Below are 17,834 nucleotides of genomic sequence, written 5' to 3'. Positions count from 1 at the left end.
CATTAATAAAAAGGGTAACCAAACTAATAATACCATATCAGACAAATGTATTTTTGTCCTAAGAAAATTTACTCACCAAACACTGGCTCATTAGGGCATCCCTTGAGTCTGACTCCACGTGAAGTAGGCTCAATCAGGAAATGTCGAACAAGTTCACTGGCTGGATCACTGGTGCTCTTGCTGGCCACATTGGGGGGAGGTGTGGACACTTTGAGAGCTAATCCAAATGCACCTGGGAAGGAGTTGGAGTCACGGACCACAAATGTTCCTGGTGGTTTCTCTCTCAGCATGGAGATGGCTGTGAAGGGGAAGATTTGACTTTAATTGAGTGATGAATACAATCAGAGCAGCAAAGTCTTGCTATATGATGTCACTTCCATATTATTTTCTGCTGTTAGTTCCTCAGTAAATTACATGGCTACTTAAAGTTTCATTGATACTGCACCCACAGAGCAGATCTGCCTGTTCACTCAATTTACAGTATCATACAAATGGAAAATGTTACAGTTTGGACCACAGTCCTGAGATATAATGAGGCCCACCTGTATATAAATAAGTGGCATGAGCATATTCTTGTTCAGTTTTATACTATATTGGGGAATCACTTATTCATGGGAGCATATCTGTTCCAATGAAATGTACTTTCATACCGTATGTTGCAATCCAAATACTGTACTATGTCAGTAATAATACAGGCACTACAGTCAGTTCTGACTCAACATGGGTTTACCACCCATCAGATCTGCAATAGTATAGAGTGACCAAACCATCCTTGTAAAAAAAAAAAAAAGTAAAGGAAAAAACAAGAACATTACTCTCAGTCCTCCCTTCAGCAAGCATGACTACAAGAGTCAGAATAAAAAAAAAAAGTCACCCTAAAGCCCTTTGAACATTTCCTAATCCATTGTAAATCCTTCTGAACCTCACCAACTGTCCCAAGAGAAAGTATTTGGTTTTATATATATCATTAAAAAAAGAAATTGAGACAGTAATCTTTACATGCATTTTACATATTTCACAAAAGCTGACTTAAACTTACATGGCATTTCATCCTGAAGGTGATGGTATATTACAGGTATGAACATAGCATTTCATCCTGAAGGTGATGGTATATTACAGGTATGAACATAGCATTTCATCCTGAAGGTGATGGTATATTACAGGTATGAACATAGCATTTCATCCTGAAGGTGATGGTATATTACAGGTATGAACACATGCACACATGCAAATGCCATTAACTCCTTCACTTCAACGACATATTTTTAATTGTAATCTTCCTACCCCAAACAACTTTATTCAGGACCCTTTGAATTGAAGAGGTTATGTTTGCCTTCTTTAACCCCTTCAGTATGAAAGACCCTTCCAACGATAAGTAAAACTGTATGGAAATAGCAAGAATAAATTGACAAAAGGTATCACCAGATTCAAGGTATTATTCATATTACTGAAACATTAAATGAAAAGAACCAACACTCACCTTCATCCCTGGTGATGGTGGGCTTGTACCAGAATTTGGAAATATCCTTTACAAATTTAGGATGTGATGAAATAACCTCTGCACTCTCAGTCAGAGAAGTTAGGGAGGAGCGGCGGGATTGGCCATGGTAAAGGGAGGGGGCAGGGCTGGAATGACCATTGACTTCCTGCCGTCCAACCTGGGAAGTAGCTGGGGATGGGCTGCGTACTCCACCAAGCTCACGGCTGAGGGTGAAATGGGGTGCTTAATACCAGTGTGCATTATTAAGAAAAATCAGAGAAAAAAATATGTAGTGACAATAAACAAACTACAAGTAAAGGGTAGCTTTTTCACTGGGTACTACTGCATGATTCAGTACATAATAAGATTGTACAGCAAGGCAATTAAAGCTCAGTGTAATTTACCAAGAGCACAAAAGTCTAAAGAGGCAAATTTAAAAAATTTTGTTGTTGCAGAGTTCAAACTCAAAATAACTAATCAAACTGATTCACTGTACAGTTCACAGTAGGGTGATGTTCTGAAGGTCATAATACAACGCTGTACATGGAGTAAGAGGTGAAGTAGAAGACAAATGTTCATTTTGCAACAAAATTATCTTTAATACTGAGGCCACAAAAAGTTTTTCAGTTATATTCTTTGAAGTGATGCATATCTATTCTTTTCCGTATATTTCATGAGGGTAATAAATTTTCCTTATGACTGTACTGAATATTCATAATTTTTTGAAATATGACAAAGTGAAATTTTGTGCTCAGTTAACACGAGCTGGAACTACAGATATACATCACATCAACATTCACTATTATAAATTTATCAATCTAACTTTTACAAAACAAAGTTAGTTAATTACTGGTACAGTACTTGATTTTTCTCTCATACATCTGTCATTTTTTTCTTAGCTAAATCATTTACAGTACAGCAAATGCTGTTTCAACAGGACCTTCTTATATACTGAAACCTAACTGTACTGAATTAAGTGGGAGATGTTATAGTCTGATAAGTGTACTGTACCAATCTGACATAAATGTGATTGCATTATACTGAAGTTTATTCTTAATACATCACACTACAGTACCTACACAGTCCAACAAATTGTATAAAAGTCTGGTGCAACCAAGTGAGTCAAAATATTCTTAATTACTTGATGATTTAAACATCGGATATTGGATATGGTACAACAATAAATGCTGTAACAATAAGAAATGTGTAAAATGTGTATATATTTTTTTCAATCCAAGGAAAAAGGAACCAAAGGCAAGGAGCCCACAAACCATTCCTTCCAAGCAAAAAACAAAAACAATACAACAGAGAGCTAAATTCAAGATCCGTTCATTTCGAGATGCCTGGACACACTGCGTTTGAAAGACTGGAGATAATAGGAAGTAGGAATTACAGACAGAGGGAGACAGTTCCAGAGTTGACCTGCTGCATAAATGAAGGGCTGGGAGTTTTTTTTTTTTTTTTTTAATGTGTGTCTGACTCTGGGCATAGGCTTCACAGCCTGTTCTCAAGGCCCAGTAGTCCTCCTACATACCATACACCTCTCTACATGTCACCACTTTGGTGCTAACACCCACCGTCCATATTGAATACATGCTAGGGCTGTCTCATACAGGACTGTCATATTGGTATTAGCAGGGGTACTTTTATGACATGTCGGCGGGTCATCTGGTAGATCAGGAAAGTCTGCTATTATGAAATTCAAATCCTTAAACTGTTCCCTGCCCCAGCCAGGATTCGAACCTGGGTCCATCAGGACAGCAGGCCGCCTCTCTACCGATTCAGCCACCGCCTCTTGCATTAGAGAGTTGGACAGAAAAGTTATGAGAATTTGTTGCTAGACAGGTGCTATGCACCCATCACAGAGGTGGAGGGACGTAAGCAGATAGTTCAGAGGAACAGTGACCATTGATGTACCAACAGAAACGAGATAGAGATGCAACGGTGCAGTGAAGAGACATAGGTTGAAGGGAGCCAGTAAGAGAAGGGGAGTTAATGAGACAAAAAGTCTTTGGCCCCACCTTGTTGAGAAAAGCTGTATATGGGGAGCCATCCCACACATGAAAGTTGTACTCTACACAGGGGCAAATAAAACCTTTGTATAAAGTCAACAACTGTCAGGGGTAAAGAAGGTATGAAGTCGGCTTAGCACACCTAATCTTTTGGAAGCAGATTTTACAAGTGATGTAATATGATCTTTCCAAGATAAATCCCAAGAGACTGAAACCCCAAGTATGTTTAAGGATGATGCAGAACTGAGCTGGATATTATCAAATATTAGTAGGTACTCCTGTGGCAGATTTTGCCAGGTTGATAGGTGTAGGAACTGAGTCTTTGATGCATTAAAAACAACAAGATTACTTTTACTCCAGTCAGAGATATGGGCCAAATTAAACGTTAGGTGTGCCATAGCCTCATTCCTTGTTTGTTGAAGTAACTGCTGTGATGGATGTTGCAGGAACCAAATGGAAAGGTGATGGGTAGAATCATCAGCGTATGTGTGGACAGGGTTAGATGTACAGCTTAGAAGTTCACTGATGAATAAAAGGAAGAGAGTTGGTGAGAGTACAGAGCCCTGAGGAACACCACTGTTGACCAAGCTAGGAGAAGAACAGTGGCCGTCTACAACAGCATCTATAGAACGACCAGAAAGGAAACTATAGATAAAGGCACAGATAGAAGGACAGAAACTGTAAGAGGGCAGTTTGGAAATTAATGATTTATGCCAGACTCGATCGAAAGCCTTTGAGATGTCATGTGCAATGGTAAAGCTTATGCCAAAGTCCTGAAAGGAGGATGACCAGGAGTCTGAAAGGTAGGTGAGAAGATCGCCAGTGGAATGTCCCTGACAGAACCCATACTGACGATCAGAAAAAACGCTGTGAAATGGATGATGCTTGAAAATTTTTCTGTTAAGAACGGACTCAAAAACTTTTGAGACACAGAATGTTAGAGCAATTGGTCAATAGTTAGAGGGCTGGGAACAGTGACCCCTCTTTGGAACAGGCTGAATGACAGCAAACTTCCAGCAAGAAAGAAAGGTACAAGTTGACAGACAAAGGGAAAAGAGTTTACCTAGGCAGGATGTTAGCACAGAAGCATAGTTCTTGAAGACAATAGGAGGGACCCCATCAAACACATATGCCTTGTTAGTACTGAGGCCAATGATGGCAGAAAATACATCAGCTGAAGAAATATTAATGTCAGCCATGAAGAAGTCAGAGGGGAGAAGTGATGGAGGAACAGCACCAGAATCATCTAAAAAGGAACTGGAGGAGAAAGACTGAGTGAAGAGATCTACTTTATCAGTATAAGAAATAGCTACAGAGCCATTAGTGGAAAAAGGTTGTTAGACAGGTTTCTGCAAGGTGTCAGAAGGAGTGGGAAGAATTCGAGTTGGAGAGTTGAGAGCATTTAGTACAGATGAAATCATTTTTAGCAGAGCAAAGAACAGACTTAGCACAATTCTGGGCACAAACATAAAAAAGATGCAGTGGTGGGCAAGTTAATGAAAAACATTGGCTTCGTTAACCGTTAATCCGTCAAGTAGCTCCATTAAAGTTAATCTGCTAATTCAATCGTTAAATTAACGGAAATTAACTGTTAATCCATTAATCCGCTAGTTTTTAAAACGTTAACTTGGCTAATCACTAATATGATAGTCCACTAATCTGCTACTTGCTAATTCTTAATGTTGTTGTTGCTGCTCTTGTGAGTCCTGACCTCATGCTGCTTGGGCAGGCAGACCTTACATTGAAAAATGTAATTGTTGCCCTCTGACTTCCTACCCCTGGGGGTAGGGGGGTTTTCAAGAATACTCCCCCAGTATCCCTGCTTGTCGTAAAAGGTGACTAAAAGGGTTGGCGGAGGGTTAGTGCCCCTCCCTGGAAAACAACTAACTAAAAAAACAAACAAGAAGCCTCGGACAAGGACTGACCAAACGTTGACGACCCAGGACCGGACAAAGGACTTGGTAATGTGTACATGGAATGTAAGAGGAGTGAATGATGAGGTGAAAGAGAGAGAGATTGTCCAGGCGCTTGAGGATGCGAAAGTGGATGTATGTGGAATAACTGAAACAAAATGGAGAGGAGAAAGTGTGAGAGAATGGGAGTATGGATGGGGTATATGTGCAGGAGTAGATGAGAATGAGAGGGCAAAGGAAGGAGTGTGTATAGTTGTGAGTAAAAGATGGAAGAAGAGCATAAGACAGTATGGATCGGTTGGGTCAAGGATTGTGTGGGTAAAGTTGAAAGTTGGAATATAAATGTGGGCGATTGTGTGTGTGTATGCGCCAACGCAAGATCGTGCTAGAAGAGTGAGAGAAGAGTTCTGGACAAATGTGGAAGTGTGCATGGAAAAGTTTGGAAGGAATAAGAGAGTGTTTTTGATTGGTGATATGAATGGCAAAGTTGGTAATGTGAAGGTGGATGGAATAGTTGGTGAGTGGGGTGTGCCTGCTGAGATAGATGAGAATGGGAGTGCGTTAGTGGACATTTGTGCTGGGAGGGGGTTGGTGATAGCCAATACCCTCTTCAGGCATAAAATGATCCACAGGTATACATGGCGAGTGATGAGAAGGGTGGGTGCTGATCTGAATGAAAGGAAGGCAATGATTGATTATGTGTGTGTGGATGAAAGGATGCGAAGATGTGTAAAGGATGCAAGAGTGTATAGAGGTTGGGGGAGTGGACTTTCTGACCACTACTTGGTGGTGGCCAGAATTAGGATGCAAGTAAGATGGAGGAATAGAAGAAGGGAAAGACGAGAGGAAGGAGTAGTTGCAAGGAGAGTGGAAAGGTTACAGGAGGGTGAGAAAAAGGCAGAGTATAAGAGAGAAGTGGAGGAACGATTGGGCAAATATGAATTGGAGCAGATGGGAGACGTGGAAGGTGTGTGTAAGATATTTACAGAAGAAATATGTGCAGCATGTGATGTGGTGTGTGGAAGGAAGAGAAGACGGAGGGGGGTGCAAGGAACAGCGTGGTGGACTGAAGAGGTGAAACAGGCTGTGGCACAAAAGAAGAAAGCATACAATGAATGGATGAGAAATAGGGGCGTGGAAGAAGTTGAGAGGTGGAAGAGAGAGTTATATGTGGAAAGGAAGAGAGAGGTGAAAAGATTAGTAAGAGAGAGTAAGAAGAGAGTGGATGAGGAATTTGGAAGGAATTTGAGTGTAAAGTGGAGGGACTGTAAGAAAATGTTCTGGAGAGAAGTGAAAAGAGTAAGACAGGGTGGAAGTGAAGTTAGCAGGGGAGTGAAAGATAAAAATGGTAGATTACTAGTGGAGAAGGGAGAAAAAGTGAGCAGATGGAGAGAACACTTTAAGGAATTGTTGAACGTAGAGGATGGAAGTAATGCGAGTATAAGTGGCTGGGGAATGGCTGGGAGAAGGAGGGAGGTGAGAAGACAGGAAGAAATCAGTAGGATAGAAGTTGTGGAAGCAATGAAGAAAGTTAAATCAGGGAAAGCCCCAGGAATTGATGGAGTGTGTGGTGAAATGCTGAAGCATGGGGGAGAGATCGTAGTAGAATGGATGTGGAAGATGTGCAGATTGGCCTGGGAGGAAGGTAGAGTCCCGGAGGACTGGAAGTCAGGTATAATTATTCCCTTGTACAAAGGAAAAGGGGAAAAAGAAGTGTGTGGTAATCATAGGGGCATTTGTCTTCTTAGTATAATAGGAAAAGTGTATGGTAGGATACTTATACACAGAGTTAGAGAAAGAACAGAGAAATTAGTTGGAGAAGAACAGGGAGGCTTTAGGAAGGGAAGAGGTTGTGTAGATCAGATATTCATTCTTAGATCTTTAGTGGAAAAGTTTCTAGAGAAGGGAAAGAAGTTGCATGCGGCTTTCATGGATTTGGAGAAAGCATATGACAGGGTGGATAGACAAGGATTGTGGAAAGTGTTAAGAATATATGGAGTAGATGGGAAGTTGTTGAATGCTGTGAAGAGTATGTACGATGGTGCGAAGGCTGCAGTGCGTGTGGATGGTGAACTAAGTGAATTTTTCTCTTTGAAAGTTGGTTTGAAACAGGGATGTGTCATGTCTCCATGGTTGTTCAATCTGTACATGGATGGGGTAATAAAAGAGGTACAAGGTAGGGTAGTGGATGTTGGAGTGGCCCTGGTGAGAGAGGATAGTGTTTGGAAACTCCCTGTACTGTTGTTTGCAGATGATACTGTGTTGTTGAGTGAAGACGAAGGGGAGCTGCAAGGCTTGGTGGATGAGTTTGAGAGAGTGTGTAAGAAACGGAACCTAAAGATGAATGTAGGGAAGAGTAAAGTGATGGTCTTTGAGAGAGGTGAAGTCAGTGAATGTACAGCGAGGTTGGATGGTGAGGAATTGGAAAATGTGAGTACGTTTAAGTATTTGGGTAATGTGATGAGTGCGAAATGATGAAGTGCGAAGGAGAACTGGAGTTGTTCGGGAGATGGCTGGTAGAGTTGAGCAGAGGGTGTTGCAATGGTTTGGGCATATGGAGAGAATGGATAATGAGCGATTGGTGAAAAAGATAACTAGATCTGATGTGAGAGGTGTAAGACTGAGAGGAAGACCACGAATAGGATGGATGGACAGTGTGAAGAGAGCGCTGGATGCGAGAGGGATGACTGTTGAGCAAGGAAGAGTGGCTGTGCGTGACAGAAATAAATGGAGAGAAATTGTGAATGAATAAGTGATGACGCAGCCCTGAGGGGATATTCTCCCGCATTTGGTCTGATCAGCTAGTCAGGTCAGGTGCGGGTAAGGGGATGGGTCTGTTATGATGTGGCAGGGGTAAACCAGTTCTGCTGTCGGGCCCTGCTGTGGATGTCACTGCTTGCATTGCGCAGTTGACCCTTGTGCAGTGTGATGCGGTGAGGATCTGTCCGTTCTCCCCTTTGGGGCTAAGATGCGAATGAATGTGTTTGAATGGATGAGTAAATGGAGAGTGAGTCGTCCTGTCTCGGCTACCTCCCTTTCCTTGGGGGAAGCAGCCTAGGTATATAGATAGATAGATAGTGATGAGTAAGGATGGAGGTTTGGAGGGTGAAGTGCTTGAAAGGGTACAGCAGGGAAGAAAGGTTGCTGGTTCCTTGAAAGCAGTGATAAGAAACAGGGAAGTGAGCATGGAAGTAAAAAAGTTACTACATGACAGTATTGTGATACCAAATCTAAAGTACGGAAGTGAAGCTTGGACATTGTTGGAAGGACACAAGTCAAGAGTGAGAGCAGTGGAAATGAGTTATTTAAGAGGAGCCTGTGGAGTCACGTGGAGAGACAGGCTGACGAATGAGGATATAAAGGAGCATTGTGGTGTGGATGTGGATGTGATAGGAAGCGTTGTGAGGAACACACTGAGGTGGTTTGGCCATGTGGAGAGGATGGAGGGTGAAAGACTGACGAAGAAAGTGTATGTGAGTGAGGTGGAGGGTGGAAGAGGGAGGGGGAGACCGAGGATGAGATGGAGGGATGGGGTGGAGAGGTATATGAGAGAGGGGGGGGTGAGTTGGGAGCAGGGCAGTGAAATGGCGGGGGACAGGGCGACTTGGAGGCGATTTGTTTGTGGCCACCCCAAACGGGATTGAGGCGTCTGGCAATAGATAGATAGAGATAGACTTCCTGTAGGACACAAATTTGTCAAGATGCAGCAAGGGGTTCCCAGGCAGCTCAAAGTCATCATCCACCTCAGCCTCGCTGACATCACCCTCACTAGCCACAACAGTTTTCCTGACAGTCCAGTCTGTCCTGGGTGACTTCAGTCTCACTTACAGACAACCGAAACAAGGGGCTAGACTCTTGCGATGTACTTGATAAAGATGCCATCACTATGAGTTTATGATCACTCCACAGTCCTAGGTTCTGTTGGCTTACAGTCACTATGAGACTATCGATTTGACGATTTAAATGACGATTTAAAATGCTTCTGACCTAAAGTGACCTGTAACAGAAAATAAATAACGATTACCGGAAATCAACAGAAATTCTAATGCAAGTTAACGATAATCCGTTAACTAAAAAAAAATAATAACGGATTAATGCATTAGCAAATAAATTAGCTCCATTATTAATGGATTAATGATTAACGCACTAATGCTCACCACTGAAATGATGTGATTCAGGGGTGGGTTGGCTCCGGTACCTTTTGTAAGCCCTCTTCTTGTTGTGGACAGCATTAGAACAACCATTTACCAAGGCTTTTTTGCATTTGTCAAAGGATGAGAAAGGAATGTATGCTTCCATACCCGCGAGAATAACCCCCATAATGTGCAAGGCACACTCTGATGGCTCCCGGCCATGGAAGCAATAATCATTCCAGGAAAAATCAAAGACGTACTGCCTGAGGGCCACAACCAACATTTCTTTGGAGGGTCCACAGGCCGTACTGGAGCAACAGGACACGTTAAGGTGATAAGGTTGTGATCAGAGGAGCCCAACGGAGAGGAATTATTAACAGCGTTAGCAGAAGGATTAGTTGTAAGGAAGAGGTCAAGTATGGAATACTCTCCAAAGTGGTCAGGGATATGGGTAGGGTGCTGTACAAGCTGCACTAGGTCATTAAGGATAGAAAAGATGTAGGCTTGTGCACCTGGTGGATCAGTGAAAGGAGAGGAGAGCCAAAGGTGGTGGCAAACATTGAAATCTCCTAGAATGGAGAACTTAGGGAAAGGAAAAACGAATAGGATGTGTTCCATCGTAGAAGTAAGATAGTCAAAGATTTCTTCATAGTCAGCAGAATTAGGGAATAAGTAAACAGCACAGATATTATCAGTCAGAGAATGACAGGAAAGTTGAAGCCAGAAAGTAGAGAATTCAGAAGAATCAAGTTCAGGAACATGAGTGCATGATAAGTCATTGCATATATATACACAACAGCCACCTTTGGCTTTGAAATGAGTGTAGAGAAAGTAGGAGGATACAGAGAAGGGTTTGCTATAAGTTGCCTCAGACAGTTGAGTCTCAGTTAAGAGGAGAGGGTGAGGTTTAGAGGAGGAGAGGTGATGCTAAACAGAGAGAAAGGCCACGAATGTTGCAGAAATGAAGAAGAAGTAAGTCCAACAGTGGTTCCAGGCAACTCGTTGAGTCGTCACCGGGAGAGGGGCGGATGATGGGGGAATTTATGTTCCCCCCCCCGGGGACTCCGAGGCTTGGTTAAATGATGCCATTTTTTGCATTTTGAATAGGAAGCGTAGTGTGTAATGTGCAGGTTGTTTTGTGTTGACAGTAAGAGAAACTTGTCTTGGAGTGTCTCTGAGACACTAAAAAAAGTACAGCAAAAGGGGATGGTCAGGAACTAGTCCCATGGGCTGATGAAATGGGAGCTCCAGCTCTCCCTGTCATCAGCTTTCCATCCACCTTGGGAGTACAGTGAGTCCTCGAAATACGAAAGGGATAGGGACCAAAAAAAAACTTTTGTAATCCGAAATTTTGTATATCGGAATGATTTTCCCCATTGAAATACCTGTATACATATAACAGGGGGGATGCATTCCAGGACCCCATTGGACCCCCCACTAAAACTTTACCCCTCCTATTTAGAAGTATGCAGTACATGTATACAGTACTATATGATTGTACTGACATAAAAAAATAAAACATACAACTAATTACTGTTGTATTAGTACACTGTACAGTTAAATATAGACCTGTGCTGTGGCTGGAGATTCATGTTGTTGATATGGTGCTAAGTCCATGTGACAGCTGCGGGCCCTTGTGGCTTGGTAGGCGACTGAAGATGATGAGAAGGAGGAGGCCATCTTCTTGTACATTTCCTTTTTCTTCGTCACAGTCTCAATGGTTGATGGTGCAATGCCAACAGCTCGCCCAATCTCGAAGACTCCTTGCCCTTCCTCGTGGCGTCTTATTATTTCCAATTTCCTCTCAAGAGTGAGAGTACGATGCTGTTTCATCTTTGCAGCTGGTTCCCCGGATGCTGGAGATGATGCAGGGCGCTTGGGAGGCATGGTGAAAATACAAAAAGGTGAAGAGCAGCAAAAAACAGTGCAACGTACAGTGAAGTTGAGAGGAGAGGACAGACGTGACTCGACTGGGAAGCGCGCGAAAATGTGTTTACCAAAGAGGGGTTGGTTTGTTTTCTTGCCGCAAGCGAGTGCGGCCTTGTGCAGCGCGCCCATTTTGAATTTTTCGTATTTCCTCTTGTATCGTTTTTCGTACCATCGAGACAAATACTTTCGTATTGTGGAATCTGTCCTACATTTATCGCTTTCGTACCATCGGAAATTCGTACTTCGAGTTTTCGTATTTCAAGGACTCATTTTACTGCCCTGCTCGACTGGTGGTACAGTCTACTCCCTACTGCCTATCAATGAACCTAAATAACCTTATGGAACCAAAAAATACAATTACGCATTGATTACTGGACTGAGCCTGATGCAAGAGAAAATCCAGTAAGTTTAATCATCACCAACAATAGCCTGACTCAATTCACTGCAAGATAAAGGCCTCTCCCATCTTTCTCCACTCTGATCTACTGGCTGTTAGCCAGGTATATCCAACCTCTGCAATCTCTGAATTACATTTCCCCATCATGTTCTTCATCTGCCCATTTATCCAAACTCTTCTTCAGAATATCATTGCTTTGCTGTAGCAAAGAAACTTGTACACTTTGATGATCAGTGGAACTATACTATTCAGATGCAACCATACTAGGCAGATTCACTGTTAGAGATCAGATTAAAAGTGTTCCCCCTGCAAAAAGTGACCAATATGATTTTGTGAAGTACCTGCTCCAACCTCTTTGTAAAAGAATAAGTTCAATATCAGCAATTTCTGATAGTGTCAGGATTGTTTGTAAACTTATTCCATATTAACAGCCTTAGTTCAATTATTATACTGTAAAATAATTTGGGTGAATACTTTATGGAAAATCTGTGGTCTTGTAAAGGCAATTTCATAAATTATAGTAGTATTTTATGCAAATATATGTGACTAAATAAAAATAACAAATCTGTTGTATGAAGGAAGCAATTTCATTCAGGCATATCTATGCTCCAACATTTTGTTTTCCCGCCAGTTTAATATTATGCACAAAACAGAGGAAGCTTATGAACACACTCATGGGTTTTTCATCTCCCTGAGGTCATGTTGAATACTAAAATGGAAACGAATTACCCCCACATAAAAAAAAAAAAAAAAAGTTCACTGTGATGATACAACAGTTTTCATTCAAGATTACACAATGTAATAAAACTGAAACTGTGATACCTGAAGTAAGTCAGAGTTTTAAAAAAATGGTGTAACTGCACAATAAACACAACTTGTCTCTGAAGAGGGTCCACATTCAACCAAACTGTTGATTGTTGCAGTAAACACAATTTCCGTATGTGGGTATAATCCATCAAAGTAAGTAATCATAGCACTACATAACAAGACACCAACAGGAATCATGTGGCACCTGAATATACACTTTAAAAGACGAGAACAGTTTTAGCCACAATACATTAATGCAACTTCCCCCTTAATGGTAAATACCCTGTGCTCATACTACAGCCACAGATTCCAAATGCTGTATTAATAATTCCATTACAGTTTTTTCATAAAGTTAATCTTTTACTGTACATACAGTAATGGTATCTCTAATGTTCCTGAGGTGAATATAAACCAAAATTCTTTCTCAACAGTAATGTCCTATTCTTATACCTGTATACTAACAGCAACTTGGAAAAACTGGCCATTACCATGTCTATGATCACTCTTCGGAAGATGCAAGTATAGTTAGTCTGTATTTCTGCATTGTTATAAGCAAAAGTCCACACAAAGTAAAATCTTCAGAAAAACTGCTGAAAGGTTCTACTGTCTCATGATATGGCAATAACTACTGTACATATCTGTGTGGTGTGTCAGGGAGAACATGCAGAAATTGAGAGGTATGAAAGTATTGCTCTTGGTTAAGAGTCCCTTGAATATGTGGAGGAGTTTTGCTATTTGGGGGACATGTTATGTGCTTGGTGGTAGGCGGGGGCGCTCACCATCCACTCATTCAATGTAGTGCTGCTGTCGGGTGTCTGCCCTTTCCTCTCCTCCATCCTTCTTTCCTTCCATCCTCTTCTGTCTTTCTTTCCTTCATTCTTTCCTCTTTCTTCTGCCTGTGGGTGACTCTACACTAAGTGACGAGCCAAATGGTTTTCTGTACACCAGGAAACCATTTACTACACTAGATGGTAACCATATAACCAAATTTTGGCATCTGGTGGTTTAGTGGGTAATTATTGCGCTCCAACAGGATTGAGCCGATGAAAGTTTATATCCAAGGGGTGGTTGGTGTTGATTGCTCATGTAATGCCACTCAGGGATGAGTGAGGCTGGTCACTCTCATCTTAAATGTCGGGACCAACTGCTTAGCCCCGGGCTTCTACCCTCCTCATGGGGCAATGTAAGATTGGATGATGGATGGATGGATGGATGTTATGTGCTGGAGGAGGGGGCTGAAGCAAGCTCTGTGGCTAGGGTATGGAGTGGTTGGAGGAAGTTCTGGGAGTTATTGCCTCTCCTGACACTGAGAAGGTTCTTCTTCTGTGCTAAGGGGTCACTGTACGCAGCATGTGTTTGGAATGTAATGCTGTACAGTAGTGAGATCAGGGTAGTAAAGGAAGAGGCTATTTATAAGCTTAAATGTACAAAAATGATAATGATTACATGAATGTGTAGTGTATCCCTGAATGACAGGCCTGGGGAGTTAGGAATGTGACTGAAAAGTTGGGAGGAAGGACAGGACTTGAATGAATTAGTGTTATGATGAGAAGGGATAAACTGAGTTGGTTCAGGCATGCTGAGAGGATGGAAGATGAAAACTTGGTGTGGAAGGTGAGAGGTGTGAATGTCAAGCATAGGGTTGTGAGAGGCAGACCATAAAAAGACCAAGGACAGTTGACAGAGTGTGACCTCAGGAATAAGGAACTTAATAGGGAGGCTGCCAGAGATCGAGCAGCGTAGAAAGCCGCAATTTGGTGACCAAGGCTGATGCAAGCAAGCGTGTTGGAGACTACATAAACAAAAGGAAATGAAACATTTGCATCATAATGCATTTTTCTTTATGTAAACAATATATTCTCTCTCTTAAGCCTCTTAGATCAGTATTACTGTGCAAGCACCCACCCCATATTTTTAGCAGAAATGTGTGCTATGATTAGTACAAAGTTTATGATGATGGTGATGATAAAAAGGAATACAGTAATCCCTCACTTATCTGATGTAACAGAGCCAAAGGCATGTCTGGGTAATGGCTCCGTCTGGATAATGGACTTCTCCCCTGTCCACCCTTTGACCATAACCTAACTTTGAAAGCCAGTGTAAAAGGCCACTACAATACATCGTACAACACTTGTTCCTGTTGTTTAACACTACTCCATCTGGTCATGCAGACCTATTAACCACAGGCAAGTAATTACCATGGTCAAGCAGACCCATCAACCAAAGACAAACAATCACCACTGGGTAAACTACGCAGCCAGACGAGGCAGCACCACCAGGCTATTCCTGCCTGGCCAAGTAAAAATGTTCATGCATCCATAAATTCCACCCAGACACAAGCATTCTGTCCAGATGTTATGAAAAAATGTACAAATAATGGTTTCAAACAGCCAGATCACAGAGTCTAGGTAATGAATTGTCCAGGTAATGGCTGTCTGGATAATCAAGAGATTAGTGTACCATTAATCTACTATCCCCACCATTATTATTTATGAACAATTATTGCTACACTCTGCATGTGCTGCTTCACTGACCAGGACTGATAACAAGTACTGAATTTTCTGAAGCATGATAGCACAACAGTTACTGTACAAATCAAGTCATGGTTTAGTGCTTGGAATTTCTCTGGACTATAAAACTGTTGAGTGGAGCTATGGTGAGGCAATGTGAGACATCTTTCTGAACCCCTTCAGTCCTGAGGACTTCCTTCATACAATCCTCTTACAGAATCTCTGCACTAGGTTGGCCATGGTACAGCTGATGTCTTCTATGCACTGGAATTTAAACCAAGTGTCAAAAACAGCTAATTACTTCCTAACAGCTACTGGAAGCTGTTGGGTAAAAGAAATCTGAGAAGTGTAATAAGATATGTGACACTGTGAGTCTCAGTCTGGACACACCTGATACTGTCTGGTTAACAATAATTCACGTGAACACTGAGTACAGTACTATCCTTCTTACGTGCCAAAAACACCATTTGTTATCCCTGAATCCCTTGGGAGCCTTGAGAAGTGAAAGACCTCGGTACAGCAACAGTCTGCTCACTTTGGGTGGGAAATGTAAAATATTACTCATATATGCTAAGTCAAGTCACAGACCTGGAGCAACGATTTCAGAGCAGCATTATTGCATCATAATTTTATCATTACAGTAATGTGCAATTATCATTACCTCAAGGGTTACAAAACAAATGAACAGCTTCCAGTAAACATGTGAACAAATATTAGATTGAACATCATATGATCAATGCCAACAAAAGATGACAGCAAGAGGTATCAATAATTTCAGCATGATAAATACACAGATACTGCTGTGAAGCTGATGACCCTATGACAGCAGTTCACATGTACCCTTATGAACTAGCCTGAGAAATGGCTCAATAAAGAAGAACTGGGTTCTAGAATGCTTTGCCCAGCAATTCCAATGCTTGAAAGCATTGGAAGATGCACCTCGAGATAACCTGACCATGTGGAATGAATGGAGAATAAAAAATTTACTAAAGAGTGTCTCTGAGTAAGGTGGAGGTGGGGAGGGGAAAGGAGAGACCGAGGAAGAGATGGAAGGATGGGGCAGATGGATATCTGAGTGAAGGGTGTGTGAACTGGTGGAAGGGCAGCCTGATGATATGGGAAAGGATGACATGGATATGATTCTTATGAGACCAGTTCTTCTAAGTTTAAGACATCTGGCTATAGATATACTGTGTGTATCTCTTGCAAACACATAAGTAGTCAATGTGTTACATGGGCCTAGGATGACCTACCATGGCACACACCATCCAGTGAGCCCCATATATTGTAATATTAGAGATAAAGGAAAGAAGGTTATATTTGTAATACTTCACAAGATGTCAAAATATGGTTTGTACTTTGCAAAAAAATTTGCACAAATGAATATGGGGTTGGCATAAACAGTCGTCTTTGTATTTAACGCTTCTAATAAATACTGAATCTATAATTTTCACAAGAAAACTCTGTACACTGCTTAAACACAAAAGGTACTCTCATCTTGTACCCTCAAATGATATCTGTGCAAGGAAATTATGAGCTTGAACATGGATGGCAGCTGATGATCCTAAGCTACATAAGGCATGTCATTGTTACAAAGCTGAAAATAAGCCTCAGCCCCTCCTATGCACTGGGCTAACCTGGGTCCAAAAGGGGTACCAGGTTATATAGGATTTGCTGTTACTGTTACCATTCTACAGTAGTACAGTACTAGGAAGTACGCAAAACAAACTTAGTGTAAGAGAGTGAAACTTTTAATCTTGCCTAATTACCAATATGGGAAAGCTATTCCCCACTAACTATGAATGGAGTATCTAGATGCCTTTGAAATAAAGCTAGCTGCCTTACTGGGTTCTCCCTGGGAGAAAATTCAAATTTTGGTTTCAGCAACCTTAAGCTAACAAGTGAATGGTGGTTAGCCCATGGTTTGGTTTGATTTAATAGTGTGCAAACATTATATAAACAATGAATTTATATCAGAGTGTTTGTGGACTTGAGACAAACCTTAAGCTAATGGTTAGACAGTGGTTGGTCCACAGATGGTTTGATTAATGGTGTGCAGAAGTTATGTAAACAATGACTTTCTATAACAGTTTTGGTGGACTTGGGACAAACCTTAGGCTAATGGTTAGATAGTGGGTCACCCAGGGTTTGGTTTGATTTAACCCTTTGAGATTTTGATGTTGAGATTGATCGTCATTACAAATCCAACCTTAGAGATTCCGATGACGCTTTTAGTCGTCATTTTAAGAAACTTGTAAAACATTCACCATAAATCGTGTTTCTATGTCATAACAAAGAGACTCGAGCATGACATCACGGTATGGTCGCTCTATGCTTGGTGGGTACTGCACAGCTGGACTGACTCATGACTTTGTTTCTTTATCACTTTATTCTTGGTGAATATTTTCCTACAGCAAGATATGAAATCTTTGGTTTTTGCCTAACTTCAACTTGTCACTTTGACTTCTTACTTTCTTTTGTTTTCCTTTTTTGAACACACTATGATAAAGTACAGCTATTCAGCCTCAAAATAACACCACAACCAGCATCCTGTCATAAAAAGTGTAATTACACTGACCGATCAAAGAAAAAGATTGCAAAGCAACTGTGTGGCCAAGACGAAAATAAAATTGTGCATCTCTTTCTTTTCACT

General features: G+C 41.4%; 1 protein-coding gene across 5 annotated transcripts in view; it reads right to left on the bottom strand.

The window, feature by feature from the left end:
* The window catches only part of by (focal adhesion protein tensin), a 272,729-nt gene that overhangs the window by 14,387 nt on the left and 240,508 nt on the right, over positions 1-17,834 (bottom strand). For all 5 annotated transcript variants that reach the window (XM_080282141.1, XM_080282143.1, XM_080282144.1 and 2 more), the window contains 2 exons: positions 1,481-1,704; positions 77-298 (listed from right to left, as the gene is read on the bottom strand). In XM_080282141.1, the coding sequence (XP_080138267.1) occupies positions 77-298; positions 1,481-1,704 (446 nt within the window). The remainder of the gene's footprint in view (positions 1-76; positions 299-1,480; positions 1,705-17,834) is intronic.

The sequence above is a fragment of the Coenobita brevimanus genome, chromosome 92 (assembly GCF_032717465.1).
Source record: "Coenobita brevimanus isolate Jiangsu-jjx chromosome 92, ASM3271746v2, whole genome shotgun sequence".
Classification (NCBI taxonomy): domain Eukaryota; kingdom Metazoa; phylum Arthropoda; class Malacostraca; order Decapoda; family Coenobitidae; genus Coenobita; species Coenobita brevimanus.
The sequence above is the reverse complement of the archived record's forward strand: the minus strand, read 5'-3'. Positions and strand labels throughout refer to the sequence as shown.